Consider the following 21,079-nt stretch of genomic DNA (forward strand, 5'->3'; position numbering starts at 1 on the left):
AGGCAGTGTTGACCATTAGGGGAAAAATCCTAGGCCTCCGAAAACAAGGGAATCCCTTCTCATACACCATCTCACCGGTACCCCCCTCTGGCCCCTATACTTACCCATGAAATTCTTATGACAGAAGGTAGGTTCTCATTTCCCTTTCTCCCACTTCTAGTGGGTGCTGAAAGAATTAATTAACGCTAATGTAACCCATTATACAAGGTCTGAATTAGGCTGGTATAGCCTTAGAAGTCTCGGGATTCATTTGTCTCTCTGTAGTTTATACTAACCATATTGGTGATCACGGGCCGGGTCGCATTATCCAGCAACTGAGCACCTCTGTAGTGCACACATGTTTCCCTCTTTCCGCCTTGCCCCAGAACGCGATGCCCCTGTCGGCAGCCATATTTAAGAGTGAAGAGAAGAACCCAGTTCCGCAGTGTCCACCTCGGCTGGACGTGCAGACCATCCAGCCTGTGCTCTGGAGCCGCATGCCCAGCAGCTTCCTGAAGGTGGAGACAGAGCGTGTGAGCGAGCGCCATGGCTGGGTGGTGCAGTGCCTGGAGCCCCTGCAGATGATGGCACTCCACATCCCGGAGGAGAACAGGTAGTGGAGGGGCCCCAGAGGATGGGGGCAGGCCTGGCAGGCAGCAAGGAAAGGGAAGGAGCCTCATTGGCCAAGGGCCCTGCTCAGTCCATTGACTCCCCAGAAACCTCCGTTTTTCTCTCCCTTCCTCACTTTCATTCTTCACTTGGAAATACAGCAGGATATTCAGTATGATATGCCTGCCACAAGCCTTCACCGTAGCTCCGAGTGCCTGCAGTCAGGAACATTTCCAACCGTTTAATTAAAAACTCCAATGTGACCCTGAAATAATGACAAGAATGGGGAAAATGAGGCATACCTAGCTTGCTTAGAGAATGAAGAATGGGCTCCTGGGCTCCTTCTGCTAAGAGGTACTCTTGGATTATGGCCTACATTCAATCTCAGCACTCTCACTTTCTGGGCTTGTGGCCTTGGGTAAATTACTTGCTTCCATTTCCTCATGATTCAGTAAAATACATGACCACCCAAAGGACTGCTGGGAGAAACAAATGAAATTGTGTAGGTAAAATCTAGTAGAGTTTCTATATGTCATAAGAATTAAATAAATTTTATTGTTAACATATTATGACCCCTTGATCTGTTGGGCGAAAACAAAGTAACGGGGAGTAGAAGGATTTGACACCTGAACAGCTGCCATTTGAGTATTCGACTGGGTCATGGACCGAGGCAAGACAGACTAGTGGAGGCAGGAACAGGAAAAGATAGGGGCCCAGCCAAGTAAGTCAATTGCAGAGGATCCTCACATCCATGATGGAAGAGCAAGACAAAACAGAAAACCTGAGCAGGGAGCAGAGACCGTGGGCCCCCACAGATGAGGGAGCAACACACTGACTTCCAAATAGGCTTCTAAAGTCAGGAAGGAGAAAGTGAATTGATTATGCCAACTGTACTCAGGTGGGAAAGTGTTTTCTCTTTGGACAAGAGCACAAGTGTGTTTGTTTTCAGGGGAAGGAAAGCCCCGTAGATGATGGTAGATTGGAGATGATACAGATGGTGTATGTGGCAGATGGACGGAGGGCTTCAGCTTCATCTTCTGAGGAGCTCTTATATCAGAAACTGAAGTCCCCCTTATACCTACAGATAAGAGGACCAAGGCACCTCTATTACATACCTGAATGTTTTCAGTTTTTCAGTTGGGAGGTTTTCCTTAAGAAGGAAGACTTCCAAATTTGGGAAACCAAGTCTTTAAGTCTTTCGGACTTTTGAGATTCTTATAGTTAGAGAAGGAGGATTATCAGGAACTGAGATGTGGACCAGAACTGAGAGAAGACTGATAATCTGTGAGGGAAAGTAGGGTAGAGGCTCCTCCATCCTTCTATCCCCTCTGCCTTCATTGAGTTGGGTGCAATCCCTGGGGATTCAAAGAGAAGCACTCCGCTGAACTCGGGCATATTCTTCTCCCCGTGGAGTGGTTGATTGCTTGTCCCCCGCAGGTGTGTGGACGTCCTGGAGCTCTGTGAGCAGGAGGACCTGATGCAGTTCCATTACCACACACTGCGACTCTACAGCGCCGTGTGCGCCTTGGGAAACAGCCGGGTGGCCTACGCCCTGTGTGGCCACGTCGACCTCTCCCAGCTCTTCTACGCCATCGACAACAAGTACCTCCCTGGCCTCCTTCGCTCTGGTTTCTATGACCTGCTCATCAGCATCCACCTGGCCAACGCTAAGGAGAGGAAGCTAATGATGAAGAATGAGTACATCATTCCCATCACCAGCACCACCAGGAATGTCCGCCTGTACCCAGACGAGTCCAAGAGGCATGGGCTGCCGGGGGTGGGCCTGAGAACATGCCTCAAGCCAGGGTTCAGGTTCTCCACCCCTTGCTTTGTTGTGACCAGCGAGGAGCACCAGAAGCAGAGCCCTGAGATCCCCTTGGAGATTCTCAAGACAAAGGCGCTGAGCATGCTGACGGAGGCAGTGCAGCACAGCGGGGCTCATATCCGGGACCCCGTCGGCGGGTCTGTGGAGTTCCAGTTTGTGCCTGTGCTGAAACTCATCGGGACCCTGCTGGTCATGGGGGTGTTTGATGATGATGATGTCCGGCAGATCCTCCTCCTGATCGATCCCTCTGTGTTTGGGGAGCACAGTGCGGAGACAGAGGATGGAGCAGAGAAGGAGGAAGTGACCCAGGTGGAGGAGAAGGCAGTGGAGGCTGGGGAAAAGGCCGGCAAGGAGGCTCCAGTCAAAGGCTTGTTGCAGACCCGACTGCCAGAGTCCGTCAAACTGCAGGTAACTCAGGGCAGCCAAGTCCCTGCCCTTGAAAAGAGCTGGGGAGGGTGAGAGTGCAGCCTGGAGGTAAGGCTGGGACTCAGGGCACCGACCTAAACCTGGGGTGTAGCAGAGATGCCGAGAGAGAGCATTCGCTGGTCATGCTTGTTTCTGACACGAAGTGTACTCGCTAGGTCAAAAGAAAAATACTAACTCTTACCAATAAGGCATATGCTTTATTTTTAAGATTTATTTATTTATTTGAGTGAGAGAGAGCAAGTGAGCATGGGGGGGGAGGGGCAGAGGAAGAGGGAGAGAGAAACCTAAGCAGACTCCACGCTAAGCGTGGAGCCTGACATGGGGCTCAATCCCAAAACCGTGAGATCACAACCGGAGCCAAAACCAAGATTCAGACCCCCAACCAACTGTGCCACCCAGGCATCCCAAGGCATGAGTTTTAGAATTGTTTTTATGGAACTAGTGATGGATGGACCCTGATCTTACCTCTTACTTTTGGGACTAAATGGCTCCTTGGTGAGATCTGTCTGGAGAGGAGGAGGAATCTTTGGCTGTGGAACAGACCAGAGGAACTGGCTCATGGGGTGGCCACGCTCACCACCTGCTCTCATCTGTTGCCATGTTCTGATCACCAAGCCTATGGAGACCTGTTGCACTGGCATTCAAATCAATGGCCCTCTGAGCTAAGAAAAAGAGTCTTGCTCACTTAGAGCTGCCCCCTTGTCATCACCCAGGAAACCTCAACATTTCCTAAGCATAGTCTTACCAGATGTAGGCTAGCATCGGTGATGCATTGAAGATGATCACTTTTGTCTTCTGGGCACTGAGAAAAGAGAGATGAAAGTGAACAGAGCAGAACAGTCTTTCCAGAGAGTCAGCCTGACTGAGGCCACTTACTCTATACGCTTTCCAAGTCAGTAGCCTACCAAAGCCTTAGCATTACGATTTGTAAAATGTGGATGATAATATAATAAAACATAATATTCAAATTTATCATTATAAAATGCAATATGGAATGTATTTTATCATAAAACATATTATAATAATCTCCAAATGATGCTCTCTTACCCAATGTGATGGGATTGGTAGGTGGTCAGATAGTCAAAACACTGCATATGGAGAAGAAGCATAACAAATTTTACATATATGCCTTCAACAATTTTATTAAAACATAATGTGCTCTTCTAATGTGGAGCCAAGACCTTTTCTTTAATGTGAATCCCGGACTGGCATGTGGAATCCTCCCTTTTGCATCATTGACACCTGTCATGCACAGTTTGATGTGCATAATGGCCAGTTGGGGGATCTTTAAAATAGACTGTGGATTTAGAGGTAATTGAAAAGCAACCTGAGCACAGAATACTTCTAGTATTCTAGAATCATTAAAATGATTTCCCCCCAATATTTTGTAGTTGTCTAACTCACACCCAACTTTTAGTATTTTTTTAAAAAAACAACTTGCCTTTGGGCACCTGAGTGGTGCAGTCAGTTAAGCATCCAACTCTTGGTTTCAGCTTAGGTCGTGATCTCAGGGTCATGAGATCGAATCCCACATCGGGCTCCATGCTCAGCACAGAGTCTGCTTGAGTTTCTCTCCCTCTGCCCCTCCCTCCATGCGTGTGCATTCTCTCTCTCAAATAAATAAATAAATCTTAAAAAAAACTTGCCTTTTACAGATGTTCCCTAGTCATTCACCTTGGTTTTCCTATTTCATCGGTGCACATTCCTTCTAATTAAATGTTGTCACTCTCATCACAAGTGTGATGGACATGTGCTCTGGTGCTAGTTCACCTGGCTGAGGCAGAGCTGGGCAGGTGTGCTGGAGACTGTCCTGTTATGTAAGAGCACACCACCATCAGGGGCTTTGCTGTCTGTGCCCAGACCGACTGGAGAGTGTCTGTTAGTCATGTGAAAGGGGAAGTGGAGATGGGTTCATAAATATTTTAATATTTATTATTTAATAATTAATATTTAATAATTTACTAACTCACTAAGTTATGGCTATTGTTCTTACTAATAAAAGTTCAAATAGTGATAAGATTAGTAATAGTTAACAGTCCAAAAGAACTAATGACAGAAAAACATGGCCAACAAACGAAAAGAAAGAAAGAGGGCACCTGGGTGGCTCAGTTGGTTAAGCGACTGCCTTCAGCTCAGGTCATGATCCTGGAGTCCCTGGATCGAGCCCCGCATCGGGCTCCCTGCTTTGCCGGGAGCCTGCTTCTACCTCTCCCACTTCCCCCTGCTTGTGTTCCCTCTCTCGCTGTCTCTCTCTCTGTCAAATAAATAAATAAAATCTTTAGAAAGAGAGAGAGAGAAGGAAGGCAGGAAGGCAGGAAGGCAGGAAGGCAGGAAGGAAGGAAGGAAGGAAGGAAAGAAAGAAGGAAGAAAAAAAAAGAAAAGAAAAGAAAGATGGAGAGGGGAACAGAAGTCTTTAGTTCCTGTCATCCAGAGCCAGAAGTTGTCAGGAAGGATCCAGAACTCACCTGTGCAATTCAGTGGTGGTTCCTACCTGGAGGTGAGAGCCATGGAGGAACTCTCTTAGGAATGCCGTTCTCCCTCGCCACAGGCAGATTTATTCTGTCTTTGGTGAGCTCATTTTCCTGTCGTTCTCCAGGCCTTAGGATAAAGAGCTGGTGTCTGGATTCAGGCTGACTTGGAATCCAGTGATGGCTCCATGGTTACTGTGTGAGCCTGGGCAAGTCGCTTAGAGCACCTGAGGCTCAGTGTTACCCTCTGTAAAATGGGGATGCCAGCAGCTTAACCAATGTATGCAAAGTATTGTTAAATTAGCATAAATATTCGCTTGTGTTGCAGATGTGTGAGCTCCTCAGCCATCTCTGTGACTGCGAGCTGCAACATCGAGTGGAGGCCATTGTGGCATTTGGCGACATTTATGTCTCCAAACTCCAGGCAAATCAGAAGTCCCGCTACAATGAGCTCATGCAGGCCTTGAACATGTCCGCAGCCCTGACTGCCCGGAAGACCAGGGAGTTCCGCTCCCCGCCACAGGAGCAGGTAAGAAACTTCCTGAGCCTCCATGTCATTCCTACGGAAGAACTTGAACCTCACGGAACAGGGCACATGAAGCATTTATATGCCTGGGGTGGCCATGAGAGCTGTGGGTGATTAAATGACCCAGCACAATGCCAGGGGACAGGCCTGGGCTTACGCTGATGGCAACGAGGAGCATCTGCCACTTAGATGGGGAAGAAAACCCATCCCAAACTGCACGTGGGCACGGCTTACTCCCCTCCCTTGCTCACTCGTCCCCATTACCTATCACTGAGTCAAAGACCACATCACTTTCATAGCAGCAAGGATCTGACGTTAGAAGAACGTCTGTCCAGAGCTGCCATCTTGCATCCCCGCATGTGTGCACCTAATCTCAGCTGGTCCGCCCGAGACCCCCTGAGCGCCAACCCTGTTCCCCCGCGCGGTCCCATTTCCGCTCCAACAAGATGAAAGAAACTATCATGAACCAGGAGAAACTTGCCAAACTGCAAGCACAAGTGCGCATTGGTGGGAAAGGAACTGCTCGCCGAAAGAAGGTGGTTCATAGAATGGCTACAGCAGATGATAAAAAACTTCAGTTCTCCTTAAAGAAGTTAGGGGTAAACAATATCTGTGGTATTGAAGAAGTGAATATGTTCACAAGCCAAGGAACAGTGATCCACTTTAACACCCCCAAGGTTCAGGCATCGCTGGCCACGAACACTTCCACCATTCCAGGCCATGCTGAGACAAAGCAGCTGACAGAAATGCCACCCAGTACCCTTTTTTTTTTTTTTTTAAGATTTTCTTATTTATTTGAGAGAGACAGAGAGAGCACAGGCAGGTGGAAAGGCAGAGAGAGAGGAAGAAGCAGACTCCCCTCGGAGCAGGGAGCCCATGTGGGGCTCGACCCCAGGACCTGGAGATCATGACCTGAGCTGAAGGCAGACGCCCAACCATCTGAGCCACCCAGGAGCCCCAATGCTACCCAGTATCTTAAACCAACTTGGTGCAGACAATCTGACTAAGAAGACTGGCTGAAGCTCTGTCCAAACAGTTGTGGCTGGAAAAGCACCACTTGCTACCGGAGAGGAGGATGATGGTGAAGTTCCAGATCTTGTGGAGAATTTTGATGAAGCTTCCAAGAATGAAGCAAACTGAATTGAGTCAACTTCTGAAGAACATAAAACCTGAAGAAGTTACTGGGAGCTGCTATTTTATCTTATGACTGCTTTTTAAAATTTTGTTCGTGGATGTGATAAAATCTAGATCTCTAATATTTTGAAGCCCAAGCCCCTTGGACACTGCAGCTCTTTTCAGTTTTTGCTTATACACAATTCATTCTTTGCAGCTAATTAAGCTGAAGAAGCCTGGGAATAAAATTTGAAACAAGGTTAATAAAGTTCTTTGCCTAGGAAAAAAAAAAAAGAAGAAGACGAACGTCTGTCCAGTCCTTGCAGAAGTCACTGCTTTCTGTCAGAGATCAACAGAGCATGGTCAACACTTCCCGATTGATGAGAGTAGATGCACAGTCTTCTCATCCCCTTGCCCCATGACCAAGACCCTCGTAAAGCCTCCCAGCCCCTGGAAGCTAGGAGAACAGGACTGGGCAAGTGAGGTCCCTTCTGTGAGGTATTGTCTTCATTCTTTGCAGTACCCCCACCTTGTGGTCAGTCTTGCCCAGGTGGGAGGGCTTGAAAGACTGAGGGTCCTCATGAGCAACTTGCAGAGGAGGGCGGGACAGCTGGTGGAATAGTACTTTGTTTTTGTCCCTCTGCTCAGCTGTTCACGTATATCCTGCAGACTGCTTGGCCCCAGCTCCCTAAGTGCTCCACGCCAGAAGCTCTTTCAGTGAAGAAATTTGTTTTCAGTCTCTGAAACCAGATCTTTGGATCTTATCTATATTGAATAAGCAGCCTATCCATAAATTGTTGTCAGTATAATTACCACCATTTGGTATTAATGGTACAACTTGGTCTAATTACTTTCCTAACCTATTTTGTAGAACATAGATATTTATATCGGCTTAAAAATGAACTACATCTCTTGGCTTTTAAAAGATGCCTTTGAGGGCGCCTGGGTGGTTCAGTCGTTAAGCGTCTGCCTTCGGCTCAGGTCATGATCCTGGGGTCCTGGAATCGAGTCCCACATTGGGCTCCTTGCTCAGCACAGAGCCTGCCTCTCCCTCTGCCTGCCTGCCACTCCCCCTGCTTATGCTCTCTCTCTCTCTCTCACTCTCTCTGTGTCAAATAAATAAATAAAATCTTTAAAAAAAAAAAAAAAAAAGATGCCTTTGAATGATACCGGCCTTGAAAAGAGTAGGTGAAGCTTATCATCTCTTTGCTGGAGGCAAAATGAGAAAGCCCTTTCAATTGACAGGAGGAGGTAATTCGCACCATGCTGAGGGAAGTGCAGCGAGCCTGAATTACTCTTGAAGGCTTTACAAATGTTGTCTGGCTGCCTTTAGACTAGCAACAGGTGTGTGTGAACGTTTCCCATTTTGTTGGGCAAACGCTGACTTGTTTTGGAAGTAATGGGATAGAAGCACGATGTGCCTGGCTCCTGTCCTGGGCCTCCCCCGTTGCTCGCTGTGTGGTCTTGGGCAATCGCCTTTCTACGTCTTAGGGTTTTCAGCTGTAAAATGAGGATGTCTGTATCTCCCTCCCTCCCTTCTTGTGAGGATCCCATGAGATAATGTGTTTAGATTACTGAGCAGGATACGTGACATACAGTACACATCCTGTACGTGCCATCATTAGCTCCCATGTTGGAGGTATTTGCATTTGCCTCATGCCATGTTCTCTGACCTTCTGCCAGCGACTCACTTCTTCCAGTGAGTAGAGTTTATGTTATGTCTGTTTTCTGAGGCATCTGCTCAACCCAGCTAGGATGCGTTGTCCATCTAAGACTGTCCTCATGGACCCAGCCTATGATCCTGGCTCCTGGAAGGGCCACACTGGCTCCCACTTCTCCTTTACCCCTGCCTGCTGTGATTCTTGAGCGACCTCAGAATCACCAGAAAGTCCTAATAAAACAGATTGCGGACCCCCCCACCCCGGGGCTCCTAAGTCAGTAGCTCTAGTGTGATGCCCAGGAATTTATACTTTGAGCAAGTTTCCAGGTCTAGGAATGAAATGAAAGAAGGAACACTAATTGCTATCAAATTCAGCTATCCCACCTACCACGCCTCTCAGTATTCATTTCTAGAAAGAACCTACCAACAGAGCTCTCTAAATAATTCAGAATTGAATATCAACAAAGGAGAATTTAGATCAATTTCAGGGGATAGCACTGCAAAATCACTTGGAGGATTGGATGCATAAGAATTAGAATTTTAAAACAGTGATATGAGTCTCTCATCTTTCTGTAACCTTTGAGGAGAAAATAAAGGTTTTCAGCCTTATCTCTATGTAGTATAGAGAGATGAAAAAAACATACTTGGTGGATGTTACCAAGTACAAAAGGAGGCAAAACTAAGATCAGTCCAATGGTTGTTGGCAAATTAGCCAGGCATAGTCAGTAAGCCTTTGACTTTAAAAAGGGCATCATTAAAGGGTATGCCCTGTGGAGGAGAAAATTCAGCTCACTCCCCATCTGGTTTTCTGCCCTGCAGGCTGGTGGGCTCCTGCTTCCCAAGTGTTCTACCTAAGGAATGATCTTTCAGCAAAGAAATTATTTTTGACTCTCAAGCTAGATCTTCAAATTTTCTTTTTATTTAATAAACAACTTATCAATATATGTTGATATAATTACCAGGTCTAACATTGTAGAACAACCACAAAAATTACTTTTCTAACCTGTTTTATGTATTATTTTATTACAAACAGTACTTCTATCTACTTCCAAAAAATTGTTTGCAGTAGTAGCTTTAAATAAGGATCTTCCTAACAACATTAAATATGGTTTTTCATGGTTTAATAAAAGAGATTATAGGGCGCCTGGGTGGCTCAGTTGGTTAAGCGACTGCCTTCGGCTCAGGTCATGATCCTGGAGTCGTGGGATCGAGTCCCGCATCGGGCTCCCTGCTCGGCAGGGAGTCTGCTTCTCCCTCTGACCCTCCCCCCTCTCATGCTCTCTGTCTCTTATTCTCTCTCTCTCAAATAAATAAATAAAATCTTTAAAAAAAATTTAAAAAAAAATAAATAAAATAAAAGAGATTATAAAGTTTTTTAACCTAAAAATCCTAAACAGAAGGAGAAAATACCTTTGCCTGGTGTGTGGGTTACCCTGGGGTCGTGGGTCTTTGGAAAGAATTGAGACATTCCCAAATCTGAGCAGGAAATGAATGACTTCATTTTCACCAACTTGTCATTAATCTCTGATAGCATTTCTTTAATTATTGATGTAGGCAGCAAAGCAAATACGTGACTTTTCCAGCAACAGAAATTGCCTGGTTTTTTTTTTCCATGTTTGTATTACACTGGTTGTCATACATTGAAATATCATTTACATTCATCACTACTTCAAGATCACTGTGGATATGAGACCCACCACCAGATCTTTTTGTCTAATGAGCTAATAAACAAGTACATATATTCCTATATCACAAATTTCTTTTTTATGGTCTTGATAACTAGATTTCAGTATAATTGTTTCTCTATGTAATTTTCTATATTTTATGGTATGTATTCAAAATATTTGAATACAGGGGGTTTCAACAGACTGTCAGAATCATCCATGATATAAAAACAGTTAAGAATCCCTGAGACAAGATGTCCATCGACAGATGAATGGATAAAGAAGATGTGGTATATATATACAATGGAATATTATGCAGCCATCAAAAGGAATGAGATCTTGCCATTTGCAACGACGTGGATGGAACTGGAGGGTATCATGTTGAGTGAAATAAGTCAAAAAGAGAAAGACATGTATCATATGATCTCACTGATATGAGGAATTCTTAATCACAGGAATCAAACTGAGGGTTGTTGGAGTGGGGGGTGCGGTGGGAGGGATGGGGTGACTGGGTGATAGACACTGGGGAGGGTATGTGCTCTGGTAAGCGCTGTGAATTGTGCAAGACTGTTGAATCTCAGATCTGTACCTCTGAAACAAATAATGCAATATATGTTAAGAAAAAAAAAAAAAAAAAGAATCCCTGAGACAAAACTATAAAGGAAAAGGTGATAGTTTAACTACATGTTAAAACCTACATGTCAATAAAAAAATCCTGTAAAGTTAAAAGCTCACTAAAATCCAGGAAATATATTTGGAGTATATATTATGAAGAGTTAATAGTCTAGGGATGTGCAAAATACAGATTAATTTTTAAAAAGAAAATTTCTCAACAGAAAAATGGAGGAAGAACATAAACAGGAAATTTATAAAATATGAAATAGGGGCACCTGGGTGGCTCGGTTGGTTAGGCGTCCAACTCTTGATCTCAGCCCAGGTCATGATCTCAGGGTCATGAGTTCAAGCCCTTTGTTGGGCTCCACACAGGGCATAGAGCCTACTTTAAAAAAAAAAGAAAGAAAGAAAGAAAAATGGTCCTTAAGTATGGAAAAACAAAATTCAACCTCACCAATTAAATGCAAATTAAAGCAACAGGGATATGATATTTTTCACGCATTAAATTGGAAAATATTTGAAAATATGTTAATTCTCACTACCGTAATGGAGATGGCAAAGTAATACACACTCTTGTATAAAGTTGGTAATAATGCAAATTGTTGTGAGCTTTCTGGAGGGTGATTTGGCAATTCATATCAAAAGCCATTAAAATACGCAGATCTTTTGATCCAGTCGTTTTGTTTCTAGGAGTTTATCCTAAGAAAAATGATCAGAAATGTGAACAAAAATTATGTAAAAGGAAATGCAAACTTTATAAGGACAAAGAAATGGAAACAATTTAAATATCTTAACAAATCATAATTTTATGTACATTTTACATTAGTTGCTATTCATCCATATGATGAAATACAGTGTACCTATTAAAAATCAGTAAGGGGCGCCTGGGTGGCTCAGTCGGTTAAGCGTCTGCCTTTGGCTCGGGTCCTGATCCCAGGGTCCTGGGATCGAGCCCCGCATCGGGCTCCCTGCTCAGCAGAAGGCCTGCTTCTCCCTCTGCCACTCGCTCTGCTTGTGTTCCCTCTCTTCCTGTGTCTCTCTCTGTCAAATAAATAAATAAAATCTTTAAAAAAAAAATAAGAAAATAAGAAAAGGCTCAAGATAAATTGTTAAGTGGAAAATCAGACTTCAAATATGTTTAAAGTGTGATCTCAATCTGCACACGTAAAGACCGGGAGCTACTAGCTAAATATGGTTTTCTTTGGTCAGTGGGATCGCAGTAAATTTTCTTTAGGTGTTTCCAAATTTTGTGCAATTAATAAATTACCATTATAATCAGAAAAAAAGTGAAAGCTACTTTTAAACGTTGACCATCTTTTTTTTTTAAGATTTTATTTATTTGAGGGAGGGAGAGAACACATGTACACACAAGTAGGAGGAGAGGCAGAGGGACAAGCAGACTCCCCGTGGAGCAGGGAGCCCTATGTGGGGCTCGATCCCAGGACCCTGAGATCATGACCTGAGCCGAAGGCAGATGCTTAACTGACTGAGCCATCCAGGTACACCTATTGGCCATCTTTATAAATGAATTTGAGTTGGACAAAATTGGCAAAGAATGTTAGGTATTTAAGGCAGGATCTGAGTTCTTTTTACCAACACTGGAACCAACCACCTATTCTTCTTTGTCCCTCAAAGATCAACATGCTTCTTAACTTTCAACTGGGAGAGAATTGCCCCTGCCCAGAAGAGATACGGGAGGAGCTCTATGACTTCCATGAGGACCTTCTCATTCACTGTGGTGAGCTTCTGAGGCAAAAGCTGTATCAAAGACAAGTCTGTTCCTGATTCATCCATTAGAAGCTAGTGGGGTTGGGAAGAAAGTTTTCTATTTAAAGGTGCAGTTAACCCTTGAACAACATGGGTTGGAACTACACGGGTCTGCGTATGATGCGGAATTTTGTCTCCATAAACAGAGGACAGTACTGCATGTGTATTTTCCCTTAATAACATTTTCTTTTCTCTAGCTCACTTTATTATAAGAATACAGTACATAATGCATATAACATTTAAAAATATGTGTTAGTTGACTGTTTATTATTGTCAGGAAGGCTTCCCATCAAGAAGTATGCTATTTGTAATTAAGTTTTGGAGGGTCGGAGTTATATGTGGATTTTCCACTGTGCAGATGAGTGGCACCACTAACCCCTGCATTGTTCAAAGGTTAACAGTACAATAGTAATCGCTCAAGAAATGATTCTGCCCAAACTACTTGGGTCAGAGAAGCTATAGGAAATAATTCTGGCATAACATATGACAGAAACTTCTACCAAGAAGAAATTCTGTGAGCTAGAAGAGAGTGAACAGGGTTTTTGAAGAAAAAAAAAAAAAACCCAATACTTACATAAACCTCTCCCACTTTACTTAGTCGGACTCTGCTCCCAACTAAACCAAGATTCCAATCCCCTTTGCTTCTTAGCTTTTGCCATGAGAGAATGATAACTTCTGCCCTGAAGAATTCTAAGCCAGCAGTGCCTACTTTGATACATAGCTGCTGATTTTAAATGGTTCTCAGCATTTGTGCTGCTTGTGTATGGGTGGATTGACTAATATATAAATAATAGATGGTCTTTTCATTTGAACTGACTCAATGTTAACTTTTTCTTTCTAGATACTCCAGAGCCCTTTTGGAGTTTAGGTTAGAAAAAGTTAAGGGTGGGGTTTGAAATTACTTGATGTTCTTGTACACAAGAAATCATCTTTTTAAAACTTGTCAAAAGACCTCATAGAGGTAAATATTTATGGGGAGCTGCCTATGGTATCTTTAGAAGGTTCCAGAAGGGTGGGAAGCAGAGACCTTATGTTCTTTCAATCATATGGTGGTTTCATGTACTGTTTGAGGTTTTCACTCTGTTCTGTGCCTTGCTAGGGGTTCCCCTGGAGGAGGAGGAAGAAGTGGAGGAGGACACCTCCTGGACTGGGAAGCTCCGTGCCTTGGTGTATAAAATCAAAGGCCCTCCCAAGCCTGAGAAGGAACAGCCAACAGAAGAGGAAGAGAGATCCCCTAGTGAGTGACCATGCCTTTCAATCACAGTCCTCCTGACACGGTGCTCTTCTATGACATAATGACGGGAACTGGCTTTCTGACAGATACTGTGAGATGGACTGCCTAGGCGTCAAAGGATGCATCTGGGCATTCTTTTATAATTGGTGGTGGCTATTGTGTATTTGGGGCTATGCTGCTCTTCCAATTTAAGGAGCTTACTTTCAGAGTCTTCTGAAACCTGAGGGATCTATTATTTTGGGTCTGCTCTTGTCTGTCTAGTTAAAAACACCTGTAAATAGGTTTCTGTTCTTCTTTGAGGTTTCAGTTGTCCTCCTCCTTTAGACATTGTTGTTTCTGTCACCTCTGCTTCTGGTTCCTTGGCATTGCAAATTGCCTCCGTGAGAAAATTAAATAATGATACAAAGGGAGTAAAAGAAATGGATGTGGGCTTTGATGGGGGTCATTTTGGGGTTTTGGCTACGATTTTCATAACGTAGCATCCTAGAGGACTTTGACCTTCAATTTTTCAACAACAACAAACCTTGTCCAAGTTCATTTCTCTAAGCCTTATGGTAGACATGACTCCTACCGTTGTGACTCATTGAAACAAGATCATAATTTGTTCTATTAGGCAGTTTACTGTCTATAAACCATTAACTTTTCAAGAAGAAAATTGTGTATTATATATAATTAGGATGCTCTTTAGTACCAAATTCCGCAAATATTTCATTTGTCTAAAGAAGGAACTTCCGAGGTTTGACAAAGTTGCGTTTTATCTTGTTCCTATTCTATCCATGTTGGAGCATGCTTTCAAATCATAGACTAGAGCAAGAGCCTGCCAAGCTATGATTGGTTTGTCTGAAAACACTACTTTGGGGTCCGTATATCTTACTGCCCTTTATATTGACCTCCCATCTTTGCCACATATCTCTGAAGGGAAGGAAGCCTCACCATTTTTCAGCACAAGCATTGAAGCCTCTGGAAAAGTGAGTGGGGTACATACACTGGCAAACCTTGATCAGTGCTGTCACCATGGAAAGGGTAGGTCTTTGATGAGGATGTGCCAGCAGGATTCTAAGGGCACAAAAGTGAGCTTAGATCCCCTTTGTGGTTCCTGCCAAAGCAGAACTAAAAATAGACTGAGCTGACCCATATTACCTGCTGAGAGTCTATTTTGAAAGTGGATGCTTCTTTCCAACCTATAATGTGTCACAACTGGGGGTCCCACAAGGTGACCATTTCATGGTAGGTAAGTGGAGTCAGATGAAATCACTTGGCTGTGTGAAGTCCCCCGAACTCTAAGAATGGTGTTCCAGAGATTGCAATCTTCAGCACTGCTACCTTGGGCCTCGGGCAGAAAGACCATGTTCTGTCTGTTGCAGTGGAACATTATGTAAATAAGGCCACTCCAGTGTGAGACTCCATGTCTTCACCTCATGCTGCTTCCCTTCCAGAAGGAGAATTGTGAGAGGTTCAAGCTTTGTGTTGTCAGTCTCCTATCCTGGATTTCCAGAGGTGGTCAAGCATGTCTGGTTGTCAGTAGACAGGTTCCTTGGCCAAATGTTCGAGAGACAGAAAGCCCCTCACTCAGGGCTGACATATGAAGAGAAAATCTTGGGAATAGTTTAACTGCCACACCCCCAAAATTGTTTTTAACAAATAGATGGAGACAGTGTTTCTGAATACATAGCCAGTTGTGATAAAAGGGTCAAAATACTTTAGAATATTAATAAGTTTTGTTTTCTTCCCTTACGTTTGATAAACTATTAAAAATGCAGATAATGACATGGGATAGTGAATTGACAATTCACCAAATACTTAACATGTATCAGTTTACTACTGGTGGGTTTTTTCACTCCTGTATTGTATAGTTGATGAAAATAGTACTCTGAAGAATTAAGGGATACTTGTTCATTTATTCTCTTCACCACTGCCTAGTTCCAGAACAATTTCCAGGTGACTGAATGTCACCAGCCCAAGGTAACCGAGATGAGTAAAGCTGTGACTTGCTTCACATTTTCTGACTCTGGTTCCATGCTCTTTCCATTGTCCCGTAAAACCCCCAAATATAGCTATTACATACAGAATAGCTTTTTATTTTTTTTTTAATGTTACGTTAGTCACCACACATTACATCATTAGTCTTTGATGTAGTGTTCCATGATTCATTGTTTTCATATAACACCCAGTGCTCCATGCAGTACGTGCCCTCCTTAATACCCATCACCAGGCTAACCCACCCCCCACCCCCTCTCCTCTAGAACCCTCAGTTTATTTCTCAGAGTCTGTAGTCTCTCATGGTTCATCTCCACCTCTGAATTCCCCCCCTTCATTTTTCCCTTCCTACTATCTTCTTCTTTTTTTATAACATATAATGTATTATTTGTTTCAGAGGTACATGTCTGTTTAAAACCATCATCTTTTTATCTGGCTTACTACACCTGCCAGGTGACTCACAACTATGACTCACTGTTCCATGTAGGAAATCTAAACCCAACAGAAGTCAAAATTCTAACATGCCAAAGTTGACCAAGCCAAAGATCTGCGCTCGGTGGGGTTTTCAGGGAAGGGGGTGCAGTCTCTCCTCTATGAGCAGTGGGTGTTGGCCAGATGACCTGCCGGAAAACTTCAGCTTTTCTAGCCAAGAGGAATCAACAGTGTCCTGAACCTCATGAGAATCCTGCTAGCTGGCTCAGAGTTACGGCGATCTGCCTAAACTAACTCTAAGCCATATTGTCGATGAAAGCTGTTACAATCTTATCAAAACATATGATAATGAAGAGGTAAAAAAGATCCAACAATAGTAGCCCGCCATACTAAGTCACATTTCTTTGGCATATCCCAATCCAGCAAATTCCCGAGAAAATCTTTTGCCTGTTAGTTCTAAGCCAGGGCTTCTCACACGCTACAGTTGAAGTAGGGTTTCCTTGAATATAAATCTGTTGCCACTGAGTTACTCCTCCAGAAGAGACCAACCAGCTATTTCCGCTAAATTCTGAAATTAACCAAATGAAGACCCCCTGTCACTTTACAGCTCAAAGTTGGTGCATTCCTGATCTCTGTCATTCCCTGAATGCTCTCCCCAGGGAGGTTTTTCCTGCTACTTGTATCTGCTTTTGCCCCATCACTGAGTGGCCTACGAGCTCTAACTGAAATTCTCTCCTGCCTAAATGTTTCAGCCTGTTGAGTGCTGAGGAGGAGAAGAGTCTACTGTTTGCTCCGAAAATAAGTCTGGAGCCCAGCCCAAATACTTACACACATAATGAGACAATTCGGTGGTAGGTCCATCTATGGCACTCAGGCAATATTTGTAAGCCTGGTCCCAGTCTCCCCAAACTGCCTCTCCCCCTGATGCACGTGCACAGACACCTCCTCCATGAAGTCTTTCTTTCAGCCTCATCCTCCGTCCTTCTGCCCCCACCATTTCATGGCATTTCTAAAAGGGCATGTATGACCTTCCACCTTCCGTGGAGTATCTGTGTCCCCATTTGTTTTCTTTACTGGGTCTTTGTGCTCAGACCGTATCTTCCCTGTTTCTACATTTAACTCATTGCCACAAATCTGTCCGACCTCCAGTGTAGGTTAGTCATGGGAGGCTCATGAAGATGAAGAAAATGAGGACCTTATAAACAACAGAGGAAACAGCTGTGGACAGGAAACTCAATATAATCATGAGTTTGGATATGCTATAATAAAAGTGTAGGTAAAATACAGCAGGTGGCCAGAGAGGAGGAGTTGGGCAGATTCCATAAAGAACATAGATAAGTAGATAAAATAAGAAGGGAAAGACAGGGACGCCTGGGTGGCTCAGTTGGTTAAGCGTCTGCCTTTGGCTCAGGGCATGATCCCAGGGTCTTGGGATGGAGTCCCGCATAGGGCTCTCTGCTCAGCAGGGAGCCTGCTTCTCCCTCTGCTTGTCACTCCCCCTCCTTGTGCTCTCTCTCTCTCTTGCTCTCTGACAAATAAATAAATTCTTTTAAATAAAGGGGGGAGATATTTTTGATGAGAAGAGCTGCTTTGACAAAGCCCCAGAGCAGAAAATTTCATGTCATATGCCAGGAGGCAACCAAGTGAGATTGGTTGAATTCTCAGAGGAATGGAATGGGGTAGAGGGGAGAGGTAGGGTGGTGTTAGGACAGAGTGGCTTGGAAATCCAATTGTTAAACTACATTCAGCCTTAGAGTGTGACATATTAGTCATCACCATGTATTTATACTACCTGGCCTTGCAGGGAGGGGGTGGTTAACATTTACGTGGTAACCGCTGAGTCCTGAGCACTGTGTTAAGCACTTCTGTATTACCTCATGTAATTCTCAAAATATGCAGTAGATGAAGTGGGTGATTTTATTCCTATTTGATAGTTGAAGAAACTGAAGTAAAGACAGATTAAGTAACTTGGCAGGATCACACAGTGGTGGCATGAAAGTTCAAACCTTTGTCCACCTGAGTCTAGTTGCCATCCCTTATCTTGCCCTCCCCCTGCCCCCCCGCCAGGCAGTGGCTATGAAAGGTCTTTGAGACCAAATTATCCATTTATTCAACAATAGTGAGGTAGTTATGAGCATAGGGCTCTAGACTTCGGCCACCTGGTCTTAAATTCTTGCTCTGCTACCTAATATCTGTGAGATTAAGCAGGTGACAACTTCTCTGTGCCTCAGTTTTCTCATCTGTAAAAACATGGGCCTAGCCCTAATACCCTATTTGGTTGACATGAGGAATAAATTAGTTAAAAATTCAAAGTGCTTATAAGTGTGCCTGGCACAGAGTATGCACTTAATTTTAACTATTTTGGGCTATTAAAATGTTTGTTAATCACCCACCATATCTCAGGCACTGTTTTAGGCACCAGTCAACTCTGCTTTAGCAAGATGGCCATCCAGAGGATCGCTGTGCAGGATTATTGGAGGTATGGAGGCCCACCGGATGTCACTGCAGTGCTCTAGATGAGATCTTCTGAGGACTCAAATAAGTATGGTGTAGCAGGCAGGATAATGGCCCCAAGGATGTCCATGTCCTAATCCCTGGAAGCTATAGATAGGTTAAATGGCAAAGGGGAATTTAAGGTGCAGATGGAATTAAGGTTGTTCATCAGCTGGCCTTCGAATGGGGAAATCTGGATTACTGGAGTAGACCCAAAATAATTACCAGGCACTGTGCTAGGCACTTCCCATCATCTCATCTGCTTTATCCTCACAACAAACAACTAGATACAGTGACAGCCAGGTCCCCATTTTGCACGCCAGGCCAACAAAGAGAGAAGCAAAATAATTTGGACAAGATTCCTGCAAGAAGTTAGAAAGAGGCCCACACTGGGGTCATGTTCATAGGCAGGGCCCACACTCTTTCAGAGCACCATGCAGGGGTGCCCTGGCCAGGCCATGGGGCTGGAGGGACAGGAGTGGGGAGCAGGGACCTAGAGGATACGCAGCCTCTAGCCCCACCTCGTCAGTTTCTTCTTCAGATTGAATACACATAGGAACTCAGATAAAAGCGATTCAATCACCTCCCCAGCAAAGACTGAGGCCTCAGGCCCCGAGCCTGTCCCTGTCCCGTCTCCACCCCGTGCTCATTCAGGGTTCCCCCTCCGGAACCCGTGAGCAGCCGTAGCTGCCCTCTGTGCTCTTTTCCCCATCGTCATCCCATCGTCAATGGTCGTTTCATTGTGGGAATGTTTTTGAGAAAGTGATTATGAGGCTGGTTGACTGATTTCAAAAACAACAGGCTAATTACCTCCATAGGACAGATGCGAGCCCAGCGGCCGCGGAGCTGGATGGGCAGAATCCGGCCACACTGCCAAAGCACAGTGCGTGGGCAGGCAGGACGGCCTCTGGGACTCAGGGGGTGTCCAGCCGGCTGGGGAAGCAGTCCTGGGGTGAAGCAGTTTGCTTCCCCACTTATCTCCACCCTCAGGGACGGGGAGGCTCTGGCTGAGGCAGAAAAGCACTGAGGAGGGGCATTTAGAAATGGATTCAGCAGAAATATACATCGGCCACATGACTGTCCACACACAGCCTTCTCTGAGAGCCATGTGGAAGGCGGGCTGGTGGGGATCGTGGGTCCACACCAGTTGTGTATAGTCTCCATCTCCAGCGCTCCTTCTCCTCTGCAGCACTCACTGCCATGGCCGGCTCGGCAGACCCCCTATCTGCAGGAGTCTTGGCCTCTTTCTTGAACTGGAGTGTTTCTTTGCCTAAATAACAGACAAAGTGAGGATTGGGCTGACACAGTCATTGGGCTTGCAGCAGAGCCTGGGACTGGCCCTGCCCCATCGCATGCCTCTGTGTCTCCGGGCCCTGATGACACAGAGCATACGGAGCAGCTCCAAGAACAGTGCTCCCGGCTGTCTTTACAGGCTTGTCCTTTCAGGTTCTCCGAGAGCCTTGTAACTTTGTTCTCCATGATCCCAATAACAGCCTCATTGTCGTGAAATTAAGCATAAGAGGCACCTGCTGCACCGTCTGGGCCAGAGAGGCACTGGAAAGGCACACAGAAATTAGCCTGACGAATTTTCCAAGTCTCCTCAGAGGCGATGGGTTTAATTTTCTCCCTGACCTTCTCTGCTAATAAATAGGAGGTATTTGGCCACCTTGTGAAGCAGACCAGACTTTCAGCCCAGGGGAAGCTCTGGGGCACAGAGCACAGAGGGCATGAGTCCTTCCCATTGAATCTTACCCACTAAATCAGGAGGGTGTTATGGTGCCATCTGACCCCTGACAGGGGAAGGGTCCTTCATCTGTCAGCGATCAGGACAGTCATCAAAAAGCCATCAAGTTACCACTCTTCATCTCCCCCACGTGAGTGATTAGTAGTGTGGGTGGTGTCTTGACAGTGACCACTCACTGTGGTCAGCGACCACTAGATTTAAGATTTTGCTTTATTTTTTGACCTCTAGTTGTACTATTAGTAAAAGCAAGTTGGATAGCTTCGTGATAGGGCTGGTGGGCATTAAAAGGTGGGGGTAAAATTCGTGGTGCTCATTACTTTAACCCAGTGAAGCCATAGGTGTTCATTTGCCATTTGAATAAATTAGTACAACCCTTTCAAGAGCTCCACAGGTCAGGTAGACCTGGAGTTCTAGAGTATTAAGCCATCTGTGACTTGGTAGAAGTGGATAGAGACACAGAGAGGTAAAGTGACTTGACCAGGGTCACATGGCTGGAACAAAGTAGCCCACACTCTTGTCACTACGTCATCCTGACGTTCATCTCTTT

At 44.7% G+C, this 21,079-nt stretch overlaps 1 protein-coding gene across 1 annotated transcript in view; it reads left to right on the forward strand.

Annotated features, from left to right (window-relative positions):
• RYR3 (ryanodine receptor 3) overlaps positions 1 to 21,079 on the forward strand; it is a 509,236-nt gene that overhangs the window by 336,655 nt on the left and 151,502 nt on the right. The window contains 5 exon segments of the mRNA XM_064570716.1: positions 366 to 592; positions 2,026 to 2,821; positions 5,636 to 5,836; positions 12,521 to 12,623; positions 13,752 to 13,889. Of these exon segments, the coding sequence (XP_064426786.1) occupies positions 366 to 592; positions 2,026 to 2,821; positions 5,636 to 5,836; positions 12,521 to 12,623; positions 13,752 to 13,889 (1,465 nt within the window).

This window comes from Mirounga angustirostris, unplaced genomic scaffold, assembly GCF_029215605.1.
Source record: "Mirounga angustirostris isolate CCGP_5_RB_7025 unplaced genomic scaffold, mMirAng1.0.hap1 SCAF_9, whole genome shotgun sequence".
Classification (NCBI taxonomy): Eukaryota; Metazoa; Chordata; class Mammalia; order Carnivora; family Phocidae; genus Mirounga; species Mirounga angustirostris.